We start from the raw sequence: 15,444 nt of genomic DNA, 5'->3' as shown, positions 1-15,444 counted from the left end.
CATGATCACTACTTCTGTTTCTTTTGCTGGATCCTCTTCCAGATCACATTCTCTAACTGTAGTTGTCTCTCAGGGTCCAGTCCAGGGACCTCTTCTTCTTCCATATTACTTCACTTGGTGATTTCATCAATTCCCCCTGATTTAACCACCATCACTATACTGATGACTCTCAAATCTATCCTGCCCTGAGAGAAAGGATCATTTCTCTCTTGTATTAACAACCAATAATTTGTGGGGGAGATCCAAGTCGTTTTTTTTTCTTCCTATTTCCTCAAAGTCTAGTTTCTAAAGGAGTTTGTGACTTTGACCAAAAATTTACTGTACCTGCACCATTTTATGTAGGTAGAATTCTTACCCACCCAACTAGAAAAATACAAAAGAGAACCTAATCTAGGTGAATTTTGACCCATTGTGTTCTATTCAAACAAGTTTGGGTAGAGGTAGATCCTTTTGTCTAGATTGCCCAACACTGGGGCTAGCCTGGATAGAGAGGAGTAAGAATGACATAATCAAAGTCACTTCCTCCAGAGTATCATTAGAATAGGCCTACCTCTCATTATAATATTCATCCTCTCATTAATTGTTTTGGGGGTTTTTTTGGGGTGAGGCAATTGGGGTTAAGTGACTTGCCCAGGGTCACACAGCTAGTAAGTGTTAAGTGTCTGAGGTCGGATTTGAACTCAGGTCCTCCTGACTCCAGGGCTGGTGCTCTATCCACTGTGCCACCTAGCAGCCCCTCATTAATTGTTAACCAATTAGAGTTGCTTTCCACCTGTTGGGAACAGCCACTCTTCCAAGGGTACGTAAGTGTGAGTAGCCTCCTCCATGATTCCTCTTCGGTTTACAAGAGAATGTCAAACTACCATCCTTTTATTAACTATTCACTAGCCAAAATTAATAAAATGATTGTTGATTACTGAGAAATTATATGTCCCTTGAAGAGCATAAAAAAGGGAAAAGGGCCCACATATACAAAAATATAGCAGCTCACTTTGTGGTGGCAAAGAATTGGAAATTGATCCCATCAATTGAAGAATGGCTGAACAAGTTGTGGTATATGAATATATTGGAATATTATTGTGCTATAAGAAATGATGAGCAGTCAGTCAGATTCAGAAAAACCTGCAAAGACTTAAATGGACTGATGATAAGTGAAGTAAGCAGAACCAGGAGAACTTTGTACAAGGTAACAGCAACACCATGTGATGATCAGCTGTGACAGACTTTGCTCCAAAGAACTCACGATGGGAAATGCTCTCCACATCCAGAAAAAGAACTGTGGAATCTGAATGCAAATTGAACCACATACTATTTTTACTTGTTCTTTTGTTTTCTTATTGAGGTTTTCCCCTTGTTCTGATTCTTCTTTCACAACATGACTAATGTGGAAATATGTTTTGTTTTTTAATTTTTTTTTTAATTTTTGCAGGGCAATGAGGGTTAAGTGACTTGTCTAGGGCCATACAGCTAGTAAGTGTCAAGTGTCTGAGGCCAGATTTGAACTCAGGTCCTCCTGAATCCAGGGCCAGTGCTTTATCCACTGCGCCACCTAGCTGCCCCCAAAATATGTTTAATGTGATTGTACATATGTAACCTTTATCAGATTGTTTTCTGTCTTGGGGAGGTGGGAGGGAAGGTGAAAAATTTGGAACTCAAAATCTTATAAAAATGAATGTTGAAAACCATCCTTACATGTAACTGGGAAAAAAATACTACTTAAGGATTAAAACAAAAACAATTAAAAAAAAACCCACCCCAAAACAAAAAAATTGTCTTTTGAACTTTTCATTTCAGATACCCTGAACTGAATATTCAGCAGACATATTAAACTCTGTATGCTTAAAATTGAACTCACTGTCTTTCCTATTATTGTAAAAGACAACCCCACCCTCCCAGTCCAATCCCTCAGGCTCAAAATCTAGAAGTCATCCTACATTCTTCATTCTCTCTCATCCCCCTATAATCGAGCTGTTGCCAAGTCCAGAAGCTTTTATCTTTTTAACATCTCTTATATACAGCCCATTCTCTCCTTTAAAGATGCTCCCATCACTCTAGTGCAAACCCTCTGTGGTAAAATATGAAAGTTTTTAACAGTCGGTTAGGATAACTGAAAGACGCCAGTTTTTCAAGGACCACCCTTTTGGGGAGGAGATGAACAGACCGTCTGTGCCGCGCCGCCCGGAGTCCCGCCAAGCCGGCAAAAAAGGCTACTCCCGTTCTCTCCACCCCGGAAGTCAAAAAACCCGGCAGGCAGTCTGACATGCGCAGCAGGCGGACTGTACCCGGCAGGCAGTCTGACATGCGCAGCAGGCGGACTGTTCATCTCCTCCCCAAAAGGGTGGTCCTTGAAAAACTGGCGTCTTTCAGTTATCCTAACCGACTGTTAAAAACTTTCATATTTTACCACATTTCCCCCCTTTGCTTCCTCAAGAAATGGAATGTTTCCTTGATGGAACAGTAAAAAGAATATAATAACTTCTGCTGACTAATAATATGCGAACAACAATACAGAAAAGGAAGAGAGGAAAGTTTTGTCCAGAGGGGCGATTTTTTTTCTTTCCTCATGAACCGACGCTTTGACATTAGTCTTGCAAAGGGAGAGCCTCTGCAGAGAGTACATGTTACAGATAGTATATAACAGAAAGGAGATAGTAAAAGCTAATAAAGCAAAACAGTTCATATAAAGTCTCTGAGTTCTCTTGTCTTCTTGAAGTGGTAAGATATCATCAGGAGGAAACTGGATTCTGGTCTGGAAAACTGGATTCTGGACTCTGGTCTGGATTCTGGATTCTGGACTCTGGTCTGGAAAGCTGGATTTCTTCTTTAACTGTTTGAATTGCTGTATTTTTTTTTTTTTTACTTTTGTTTCTTTTGCTTTTCTTTAAAAACCCGATTTTGTAAACTAAGTGACTTTTCAAAGGCATTTTAAGTATATGCTATTGAATATTGAATCTTGCTTATTGAAGTCTTATTTCTTTTTGATGAATTAATCACCACTTTAAGTATCTGCTACTGTTATACTAGAGAATTCATGTATAAGATGATGTGGTCTAATTGCTAAAAGAAGATTATGTAATAATGTCTAAAAGAAGATTATGTAACAATGTCTAATATAATCAGCTATTTACATTCGTTTATTATTTATATGTCATTATACTCTGGGTATGGTTTGGAATTATTGTATATATCACTAATATATTCTCAGTTATGCAGCATAGCACACATTTTTACCATCATATTGTCTTTGGTGAAATTAATGAGATTTCAGAAATATGGAAACTTATCATTTCAGAGACTAACTTGCTGTGAACTCTGATTCAGGCCCTGGAGAGAATATATGTGCAACAAAAGGAGAGACAGGTATACATAAGTCCATGGTTTGCTTATGATGGTGACTATGTAGAGCACAATTACTAGGCACAGTCCAGTATTCATCCTCTCTCCCTCCTAATTTAACCTAATTTAACTGAACTTACTTATCTTTTTATCTCACTCAGTTGAATTCACCTGTGGCCTAGCACAATCACTGGCTGTCTCGGAACCATGAGATATGGTATGATAACCTTTCCATAACATTTTCAGGTGTCATGAACACATACTAAATTTGACTTTGATCCAGACACATGGTGGTAAAAAGTGTTACTGATTGCAAAATGCTATGCTAAGGTTTAGTAAAAAAAAAAAAAAAATACAGCAATTCAAACAGTTAAAGAAGAAATCCAGCTTTCCAGACCAGAGTCCAGAATCCAGAATCCAGACCAGAGTCCAGAATCCAGTTTTCCAGACCAGAATCCAGTTTCCTCCTGATGATATCTTACCACTTCAAGAAGACAAGAGAACTCAGAGACTTTATATGAACTGTTTTGCTTTATTAGCTTTTACTATCTCCTTTCTGTTATATACTATCTGTAACATGTACTCTCTGCAGAGGCTCTCCCTTTGCAAGACTAATGTCAAAGCGTCGGTTCATGAGGAAAGAAAAAAAATCGCCCCTCTGGACAAAACTTTCCTCTCTTCCTTTTCTGTATTGTTGTTCGCATATTATTAGTCAGCAGAAGTTATTATATTCTTTTTACTGTTCCATCAAGGAAACATTCCATTTCTTGAGGAAGCAAAGGGGGGAAATGTGGTAAAATATGAAAGTTTTTAACAGTCGGTTAGGATAACTGAAAGACGCCAGTTTTTCAAGGACCACCCTTTTGGGGAGGAGATGAACAGTCCGCCTGCTGCGCATGTCAGACTGCCTGCCGGGTACAGTCCGCCTGCTGCGCATGTCAGACTGCCTGCCGGGTACAGTCCGCCTGCTGCGCATGTCAGACTGCCTGCCGGGTTTTTTGACTTCCGGGGTGGAGAGAACGGGAGTAGCCTTTTTTGCCGGCTTGGCGGGACTCCGGGCGGCGCGGCACAGACGGTCTGACTCACTCCAAAGGTGGCCTAAATCGGTTTGGTGAGTTTTTATAAGGAATATAGACTAAGCCTAGATTTAAGACGATTTGTACTGTATTTCTGTTTTCCTATCCTTCTAATCAACAACACCTTATATACAATAAAGGCTCTATCTAGAAAACCAGAAGCTTCTTCCATTTACTAGTCTGGGAGATGAATTAAGGGAAGGGTTAAGTAGGGGAGATTTATGATCTAATATCCAATTTTAAATCTCACACCTCATCACCATGCCTGGATTATAAAAGCAAAATGCTCTTCCTTCTCTGTTTTAACTGACCTCCCTTGCTTCCTTTTAAGACCCAACTAAAATCATATCTTTTTTTTTTGGCGGGGCAGTGGGGGTTAAGTGACTTGCCCAAGGTCACACAGCTAGTAAGTGTCAAGTGTCTGAGGCCGGATTTGAACTCAGGAACTCCTGAATCCAGGGCTGGTGCTTTATCCACTGCGTCACCTAGCCGCCCCTAAAATCATATCTTTTAATGGAAGCCTTCCCAAATTCCTCCTTATTTCTAGTGCCTTCCCTCCATCAATTCCTATTTATCTTGTATATAGTTTGCTTTGTGTATATTTGTTTCCATGTTGTCTCCACCATTAGATAGTAAGCTCCTTGAGGCAGGGACTGTCTTCTGTCCCTTTAACCAGGAGAAAAATTGTGCAACAATAGCTACATTGTAACTGATCAAGACAATGGCCAACCACAATTCCAATGGACTAGATTAAACATGCTATCCACACCTCCAGATATGAGACTTTGAATGGTAACTGAAGCATATATTCTTTCTTTTTAAAGTTTTTTTGTGAACATAGCTAATGTGGAAATTTTTTTTGTATAACTACATATATTTACGATGAGTTGTTTTTCTGGTCTCAAGAGAGTAGAGGAGGGAAATGGGGGGAATGGTGAGAAATTGGAATTGAACTGAAAAAGAAAACAGGAAGGGAAGGAAGGAAGGAAGGAATGGTCAGAGAGAATTCTAAATTAGGAGGGGAAACTTTGTGAGTTTGGACTTCAACTCAAGCAGGAATTCTTGTTTATTTAATAAACTGTCTCTGAGAGACTTGGGATAAAACAGAGTACAGAGTTTTTCTTCCTGTTTCTTCACTGTTAACAAACAGAAAGCAAATGACTTGAGACATTAGAGCAAGAAATAAGTGTACATGAATGCAGTCTAGTTATGCTTGGTTCCTAGGCCCTTCAAAACAGTTACCACTTCTTGCCTTATTGTGGAATTTATGTCACTCATGGTTAGACCTGAGCTTTAGGAAAATCACGTTAGTGTCAGAATAGCAGATGGACTGGAGCATAGAATGAATTGAAGAAGGTAGACGTACCAGCAAAACCTAGGTATGAGGTGATGAAGGATTGTCCCAGTTGTAGCAGTGTCAGAGGAGAGAAGGGGGCGTGTCTGAGAGATGTTTGCAAAGATGAAATCAACAGGCCCTGGGGCAGCTAGGTGGCACAGTGGATAGAGCACCGGCCTTGGAGTCAGGAGGACCTGAGTTCAAATCCAGCCTCAGACACTTAACACTTGCTAGCTGTGTGACCCTGGGCAAGTCACTTAATCCCAATTGCCTCACCAAAAAGAAAAAAAGAAAAAAAAAAGAAAAGAAATCAACAGGCCCTGACAACAGCTTGGTCATGGGAATAAGAGATAGTGAGGAATCCAGGAGGACTCCTAAATTGTGAACCTAAGGAACTGGGAGGATGGTATTATTCCTTACAGTAATAGGGAATGTAGGAGAGAGAGGTTATGGGGAAAAGATGAGTTTTCTTTTAGACATATTGAGTTTAAGAGGTCTACTAGGTACCCAGTAGTATGAGTACTGACAGGGATTATATCAAGTGGGTTGTTTCATAAGCCCAAAGACTTGTGTTAGTCAGATGAGAACAAGACTATGTAAGAGAGGATATGCTTATCACTAAAGGATTTACCTCTAGTAGGTGAATTTTTTCAGACAAAGCAACTGATTAAATCATCTAAGATATGAAGTGCCATCACAGATAAAAACACAATGCTTCTGATGTATTATACTATAGTGTTAGAAACAAGAGCACAAAGGTTCCTAACCCGTCGTCGCCTCTCTTCTGCCATTTTCTGTTGCTGTACTTCTTCCTCCTTTCGTCGCTTTCGCTCACGCTCCTCTTGCTTTTTCCGTTCTTTCTCCTGGTCAGCCCGAAGGGAAGCCAGGTATGCTTCATCCTGCTGCTGCCTCAGCACTTGAGTCTGGTTTCTCTCTTCCCTGAAGTTAAGTCAAAAGGCATTAGTCAATGAATGTACAAGTACTCCATCAGTGCCTACTATGGGCTAAGTGCTAGGGGTACGAGCACAGACAATCTATTAATTTCAACTCCCAAGAAGCTTGCATTTTAACAGGGAGCTGACAAGTGTGCATGTGTGTGTGCGTGTGCATGCGCATGTGCATGTGCATGTGCACACACATATACATGCATATACAGCATAAACGTCAAGTGAGTTAATATAAAATAGTTGAAGAGGTGGCTTAAGAAGCAGGGCAGTACTGGATGGTGAATGGACAAGAACAAGGTGCTCAAGGAGATGCCTGAGTCTCATCTAAGGAAGTGAGGGGTTCTAGGAGGTGGAAGGTGAGAAGAAATCTACATTTTAAACAGAGGGGACACTGAGAGCAAAAGAAAAGTAATCTTAATAGGAATACTTTTTCAAAATAGTTTGAAAATAATATTTCATGCCACCATGTGAATCATGAAAACTGAATATGGCCAAATACCAATCAACATTTTTTTAAGCATGCCTTCCTATGGCAAGTAGCATGCAAGTCAAGGGGAATATAAAGACAAAAATGAAATAGTCCCTGCCCTAAAGGAGCATAAGTTATATAGGGGAAAATAGAATATACAGCATGTATATATGTAAATATGCACCAAAGAGACAAAACATGAACTGCTCAATATTAATCTATGTAGAGAAAGCAGCCACGGTCTTTAATAGTATTCAAATACTTCAACAGTAAGCAAGTAGCCAACATTTACCATACACTTATGTGGCTCAAAATGATCTGTACAATAGCTGGCCCATATGGGGTTATAACTAGTACCTCTCCAAGCGTTCAGAAACCAGGTATGTCTGGTTTGCATCCATGATGAATGTCAGTTGGTTAATGAGATCATCAGGTTGAATGAGACCTTCTAACCGACCGACCACAGTCATTCTCCGATCTTTCAACATGATCATAGCTAGGAATGGATATGTATTCTCTCGCAAAGCTTGGGACACTGGAGGAGACCAAAGAGAAAAGGATACAACTTTCAAAATACTGCCACAAGTAATATCATTTATAATCCTCACAACACTGTGAGAGAGGTAGGGTAGAGTTTATTTTATAGATGAGGAAACTGAGGCTCAGTGAACTTCAGTCACTTGCCCTCAAAGTCACATGGCTATTGGAGCAGAAGCTAGAACCTGGGTCTAAGCAGCACCATTCTGAAATATACAAGCCAGCAAATAATGAACTCTGAGGTACACAGCATTCCATCCAAGCTCTTAAATGAACTCTGCTCCCATACAGTACAACTAAAAGCAGAATCTTGGTGAAACCTCTTTGCTTAGTTCTCCTCAGAGAAGTGATGGCACCACTGTTTAGTTAATGAAGCTTATTTCTGCTATTTAAAAAAGGAGTCTAAGAGATCACAAAGCAATGGTTTCTCTGTTCATGTAGATCCTGATAAGCCAGTATCCCAGGCAGGGATCTAGATGCATGTAAATATTTACCTCAGAACCAAGCAAACTAATCGGCTAGAAGAACTGTACTCCTCCCCTAGGTTCTGTTTAATGACTAAAAGAGCTTTAGTTAAGATAAAAATAAAAAACAAAACAAAACACTATAAAATACCTTTCCTCCAAAGATCATCTTTGTAAATATTTCATTTAAGAAATGGACTCTGGATAATAAAATGATTTCCACATCATGAATGATGGCCCTGTGATAATACTATAGTAACTCAATTGCAACAAGTCTTATATAACAAAGGATCTTTCTCATTACTCACTACAAACACTATTAATATTCTCACACCTCTAATTTTTGGACATATTCCTATCTATGATCTCATTTTATTCTCACAAAAATCATGGGAGCTAAGTGGGAAAGTACCATGCCCTATTTGATAGGAGAGAAACCTAAGGCACAAGAAGTCTGAGTGAACTGCTTAAAGTCATCAGAACCAGGACTAGAGCCCAGGTCTCCAGACTTCTACACCTATATTGCTTTCTACATGAAAACACTGACTGATCATTTGCTCTGACTTGGCAGCACCATTCACATTGATTGCTGCATCACTAACAATGGACCAAAGGTCATTAGTCAAAGGTCCTTGTCAGCTCGCACCCACTCTTCTATCTCCATTTGCACTAAATTTATTCGTAGTGTATGAAGAACATAAGTACTCCTCAATGTTTGGTGTTGAACGGAATTCCAGGTACAGGCAACATCACAAACTGCATCTTTGATTCAACCTATGGGACAAATTGGTCAGTATTTGAAATGTTATTTACATTTTCTGGAACAGTGATTTCTTCAATGCTGAGAACTCTAGATGAGGAAACTAACTACTAATGCAGAGCAGCGCCTTCCTTGCAACTTAAAGTCTTAGAGAACTGCCTAGACCACTTAGAGGTTAACTAACTTGCCCAAGATTACTCAGCCAGTACAAGTGAGAGGTAGAAATTTGAACACAGGTTTTCCTGACACAAAAATTAGCTCTTTATCCACTACGCTACTCTGCCTTTTTGAAACGTAATTGCAGAAGAGATTTCATGAGAAAGCTGATTCATTATGCTAGCACACTCTACATAGTATCAGCAGAATGGTTCATTGTTCTTATGAAATCTCTTCTGTAATAATATCTTATACTGAGCCCTTGGCCCAGAGGTTGAATCAGTGTAACGACAATGCAGGAAAAAATACCATTAAAAATTCTATTAAGAAACTAATCTTGCTTACTCAGAGTGATCACCACCTCTGTTTAGCAATGCAGCAGTTTTGCTTTCACTGGACTACTATAATTCCAAAACAATCTCTCAGTGACAGTAAGCACAGTACCTTACATATAGCAGGTGCTTAATAAATGGCTGTTGGATAAAACAAATAAAAAAAATTATTCCATCCATCCATTCATTTTGGCTTGTATTATTAACAACATATAAAAGTGTGACACCTCTGAAATCTATAGGGCAATGACATTTTCCAACTGCCAAATGTTTTATTTTATGGGAACCTGTAGTATCAGCACCTGTAAGAACAGTCAACTTATCACTCTCTTTAAACAAAGAGGAAGCAATTTCTTTGCCACCAGCCTGAGCAGAAATTAGGAAACATTATCAAAACTAACCTGTCTCACTAGTGGAAAAACCATACTGAATATCAAATACAATGAAAAAGCCATATAATTACTCTATAGCACCATGATTTGATGCCTGCATAACAACGAACATCCTAATACTGTCCTAGTTTGAAATGCCAAAAGCACCACTTCTGAAAATATATCCAGTGCAGTCAACTCTATTTACTTATACAAAACATGTATTTTTAATGAGTATCATGGCAGAGATAAGAGCACTCACAGAACTATTTACTGAGAACCACTCATATAGAACATGGCCTGGGTCTTCTAATTTAGACAGGTGAATCACATGGCATTTTAGGAGAGCTAGAAAGAATCTCAACAGTCGTCTTTTCTTAAGTCCCTGGATATCAGAGGGTAGATGGACCAATACTGTACTGATCCACCAACATTATCAGTACTTCTTCCCCTTGTCAAATCATACAGTGGTCCACATTTCTCTTTTAAGATTATTTAATCTTCATACATTTTTACTAAAAAAAAGAAAAAAAGAAAAAAAAGAAAAAAAAGGCGGCAGCTAGGTGGCACAATGGATAGAGCACTGGCCCTGGAGTCAGGAGGACCTGAGTTCAAATCCGACCTCAGACACTTGACACTTATTAGCTGTGTGACCCTGGGCAAGTCACTTAACCCCAATTGCCTCACAACCCCCCCCCCAAAAGACTGGAATTTATATTGAAGAAAGGCTTGATGCCTCTAACCCTATAGTTGCTGCTTGTGTCAGTCAGTGTAAGGTGTATGGTGCTATGTAGTATAATAGTTATTTGTCACTGCAGAGATCTCTTATGCCTTCAAATACTGCACTGAAGAACAGGTAGTTGGTCCTTCCTTCCAGAGAAACAATAGGGCTGTTTTCAAGGATTACAGTGATAAAGAACAGGTTATTATTCCTATTATTCCAGAAAAAAGTTATTCTTTCTGTCTCTCCACAGCTAACTCTTTTCTTTGCTACTGTGAGAGCAGCTGCTTTTTTTCACTATCCGTTTTGTTCTCCTTTCGGCTTTATAAATTTGCTTTTCTATATTCTGTTAATTTCCCCATTCTTCTCAAGTTTTCTACAAACATCAAAAGCTAATCATAGTACTCTTCTATCTACTTCACTGACAAAGTAACCATTCAACTATAGAATATTGGATACAATCTTTGGGTCTTCTCCGTTGTAATTTTTGTTGTTGGATGCTCAGGGGCTGTTTGCCCCTGAAGAAGGGTAACAGTCTTTGAACAGCAAGGATTTTATTGTAATAAGAATTTTATCTGCATTTGTTCATTTGGTTTAAAAGGGGGGAAAAATGACAGATCCAGGCCTTATGAAGCCACAACAGAGCCAATGTACATTGAATTTGTTAAGTAGTTAAGAAATCAGTACTAAGGGATCAGAAGATAAGAAAACAAGATTATAAATATATTAAATGGGGGCAGCTAGGTGGTGCAGTGGATAGAGCACCGGCCCTGGAGTCAGGAGTACCTGAGTTCAAATCCGGCCTCAGACACTTAACACTTACTAGCTGTGTGACCCTGGGCAAGTCACTTAACCCCAACTGCCCCACTAAAATAAATAAATAAACAAACAAATAAATATATTAAACGCACAGTTGTAGAGCATGTTCATAGGAAGTGCCTGAAAGTAACATTTTTTCTTCAACCCATTAAATGCTGAGTTCTAAGAAGACCTCCAACTAAGAGTCCCTGTTCTAAGTATCCCTAATGAATATGACCCCTCAAGGTATTCGGCGTACTTAGTTCACTAAGACTATAGCTAGCTGATAGCTATAATTTTATGCTGGGAAAACAAAACCAAAAAAGGCTCCACCAATAACAAAGAGGGATTTGTGGTATTATTTCCTCTTCACTATCTATTCATGACAATGCCAAAGGAAGAAATTTGGTAAGTTCAACGAAAGAAATGAGAAAAAGCAAGAGGCTCAACTTACCCCTGTATCCCTCAGGCTTGTTTGTGGAACATGCCCAAAAGAGCATCCTATTGTTTATAAGCGAAACAACATCAGGTGAACAAAGAGTATTGCTGTTGGGAGGAAAGACACAAATATAAAGATGTTGACTGAAAACATAAACTAAGGGAACAGAAAATAGGTAAAAAAGAAATATTTTTACTTACCGACAAAAATCATCAGAATCTTGATGATCATCACCATGAAGATAGACCAACAGAAAGCGAAGTTCACGCTTGGCATCATTTAGTGCCTTTGTGAAACAGAAATGAACAACTAATTACACATGACACTGTACCAATGCATCCTTCACAAAATTCAGGGCAAATATGAATAAGGGAATAAAAATAAGGAATTTTAAAAAACACCTAGAATGGGTGATCTACCTTCATGACCCTTAAAAAAATTCCTACTAAACACACACCTCTATTTCTCATGTTTTGCTGCTTCCTGAATTAATTTTTAACATTTCTTAATGAGAAAAGCCACTAAACGGTTTTAAATTGCACCAAGAACACAAAAGCAAAAAAAGCTAATAAAAATTCTCAAGAATTTTTCAATTTGTCAACAAGCACCTATTATGTGCCAGGACAGAGAAAGGCAAAAACAGTCCCCCTGCCCTCCTGAAGTTCACATTCTAATTCAAGAAAGGGTGGTGAGGGGGATGGGTATGGAAAGACAACAAATAACTGTGTACAAACAAGATTTATATATATAAAAGATTTTTTTAAAAAGCCATGTTAGCTACTCCTGAACACTTACTCCAATCTATTAAGCGCATGAGGCATTAGTAACATCATTGGCTATCAAGAAGAAAAAATTATTCTCTGGCCACATGAAAAAGTGGTAAGTACTGTGCTGTAGTCTACCTGTCCCATTCTTGCAATCAAAACAAAGCTATTAAATGCATAACCCAAGCAGCTCCCCTGGCAAGGGCATATTCTGGGATACACTGAAGGTATTAAACAGCAAAGACTGCCAGATGCTTGAGGTAAGAGACCATGTTACACTTTTTTGTAGCTCCTACAGTTCCCAATAAAGTGCCAGGCAAATTAAGGGTGGCTGCTGAAATACTTGTTAAATGCTACACAGAGAAGAAAAAAGTACCATCAAGAAGGATAATGGTATCAAGTGAAAGTGTAAGAGAAATGTGGAACATGAGAAAAAAAGAGAAAAAGAAGGTATTTTTCCTTTCCAGATATTTGGACTATAGGAAATCATGAAGTACACATGATGTACATAGTATTGAGTAACCTTTCTTCCTCCAATGCACAGAATAGTAGTTCTCTACTGTTCCAGATGTACCAGGAATATGACCACACTTAGCTTGATTTAAAGCTGGAAGGAACACTAAAGAACATCTAGTTCAGCTTCTTCATTTTACAGATGAGGGAACTGAGGCCCAACAATTAGGTAAAGTGACTTTAATATGGCCACAAAGCTATGAAGTAGAAGCACTGGGATTTGAACTCATCTTTTAAAGTTCTATCATAGAAATAAATTGATAAGCATTTGTTAAGTGAGCAATATGAGCCAAGAACTGGAAGTACAAAGACAAAACCAAGAAAAACCAAAAGAAACCATCCCTGCTCAAATTACTCAAGGAAATGAGGGGGATTCTCTAAGAGGTGAGAAAAGAGTGCCTTCCAGACAAGTGATGAAATACCACATGTGAAGAACAGAGAGAAGATCAATTTGGCTGGACTGAAAAGGGGGAAAGCTGAAAAGAGATTGGGACCAGGGTGTAAATGGCTTTAAAAACCAAAGAGTTGGGGTCAGCTAGGTGGCGCAGTGGATAAAGCACTGGACCTGGATTCAGGAGGACCTGAGTTCAAATCCTACCTCAGACCTTTGACATTTACTAGCTATGTGACCCTGGGCAAGTCACTTAACCCTCATTGCCTCACCAAAAAATAAAAAAATAAATAACAAAGAATTTGTGTTTTATCCTAGAGGCAGTAGGGAGTCATTGGAGTTTACTTAGTAGGAGAGTGATAAGGTCAAATCTATGCTTAAGGAAAATCACTTTGGCAACTATACTGGAAGATGAATTATGGATTAGAGTGAAAAGAGACTAGAGACAGGGAGATCAATTAGGAGTATTTTGCAATAGTCCAGGTGGGAGGTAATGAAGATCTGAACTAAAGGTAGTAGCTGTTTGAGTTGGAGAGAGTTAGATGGTAGATATGTTATGCAAGTAGAAAATGCAAGATTCGACAACTGACTGGATATGTGTGACAAGGGACAGTGAGGTACAGTATTGGGGAAAGTAGTTTGGGGAAGAATAATTGACCTTGTATCAGTGCCCCCATGCTCACCCCACTCTGACTTGTATTAACATTAAATTCTTGAGAATATCTTGAGATATTCCTTACCCTGTACCAGGTGTAAAAGAATATGGAGGGGGCAGCTAGATGGCGCAGTGGATAGAGCACCAGCCCTGGAGTCAGGAGGACCTGAGTTCGGATCTAGCCTCAGACACTTAACACTTACTAGCTGTGTGACCCTAGACAAGTCACTTAACCCCAATTGCCTCACCAAAAAAAAAAAAAAGATGCCAAGGTATCTACATATACAGAATTCTGTAACATATCTACAATGTAATGATGGTGACCAGTTTTTTGACTGGGGAACTTAAAAGGGATGCCTGGAGCATGAGATCTAAACCATGCTCAAACTGAACTGTAAACTTTGCACTGAAAAAGCACTTTAAAAAAAAAAAAAAAGGAAAGCTCTTCAGTTTTCTCCAAGGAAGGATTCACATCAAAGTAACTTCTGTACTGTTTCTGCCACTGACCTGGCTGTATGTTCCCTGGTAGAAGACAGGATGTGTCCTCCCATATTTCTCTTCAAATATGCGCATAAATGAAACGATGTCCCCAACAGGGTCAGTTACCCTACTTCGAGGGTCTGGACGTATAAAACGAAGCGCAAACCTAAGGAGGAAGGACATTTGTCACATGAATCCCATTTACTTAACCTTTGTATGATATAGTCAGTTTAAGCAAAAGACATTATCAACCAGTCTTACAGAGCCATTCAATAGGACCTAGAACCATAATATCTGCTTTCAAGTATAAATTTCCCTGTCCCTTCAAAGAAGCAAATTAGCATCACAAATTCTAACACTATACCCTATGTATTTTTGCACTGAAAAATCTGTATCCAAGGGTGAATACAGTAGTGGTACTGGTAGGAATAAGACAGTTTACAAGAACTAGTAAGGAAAAGGAAGACGAGACAATGAGATAAAGCAGTGCTGGGCCAGGAGAACAAAAAAAGTGCTTATTTCTGTTTATTCCACTCTTTCCCCCATGCTTTTCTTCTGTTCTGTAAAAGTTTTAGTGTATACATATGCACAATATGTGCAGAAGGTTTATATATGTATTATCCAATCCAGTCAAAAACTGATTTGAATTTCTTATTAGCAGCATCAACTTCCAATTGTGCTTTTCAATTACTCCTTCATTTATTCCATAAAGGAGAAGAAAAATTGTCTTTGACAGCACACAGAGGAAGAGGAAATAATGAAAAGGATTCATAATGTAAACAACCACTGACATTTAAGTAGCACTTTTAAAGTTTTTTATTGAAACACACTGTTTTGGTGGCAGTTCCTTTTTAAAAGACCAGATTCTTGGGCCAGCCAGGTGGCACAGTGGATAAAGC

At 38.9% G+C, this 15,444-nt stretch overlaps 1 protein-coding gene across 2 annotated transcripts in view; it reads right to left on the bottom strand.

Annotated features, from left to right (window-relative positions):
• Nucleotides 1-15,444, bottom strand: part of FAF2 (Fas associated factor family member 2) — a 76,174-nt gene that overhangs the window by 22,924 nt on the left and 37,806 nt on the right. For both annotated transcript variants that reach the window (XM_043985937.1, XM_043985938.1), the window contains exons 5-9: nucleotides 14,573-14,711; nucleotides 11,943-12,028; nucleotides 11,758-11,849; nucleotides 7,522-7,699; nucleotides 6,516-6,687 (exon numbers count right to left, since the gene is read on the bottom strand). In XM_043985937.1, coding sequence (XP_043841872.1) covers nucleotides 6,516-6,687; nucleotides 7,522-7,699; nucleotides 11,758-11,849; nucleotides 11,943-12,028; nucleotides 14,573-14,711 — 667 coding nt within the window. The remainder of the gene's footprint in view (nucleotides 1-6,515; nucleotides 6,688-7,521; nucleotides 7,700-11,757; nucleotides 11,850-11,942; nucleotides 12,029-14,572; nucleotides 14,712-15,444) is intronic.

This window comes from Dromiciops gliroides, chromosome 2 (genome assembly GCF_019393635.1).
Source record: "Dromiciops gliroides isolate mDroGli1 chromosome 2, mDroGli1.pri, whole genome shotgun sequence".
In the NCBI taxonomy this organism is placed as follows: Eukaryota; Metazoa; Chordata; class Mammalia; order Microbiotheria; family Microbiotheriidae; genus Dromiciops; species Dromiciops gliroides.
This window is presented reverse-complemented; position numbering and strand designations above follow the sequence as displayed.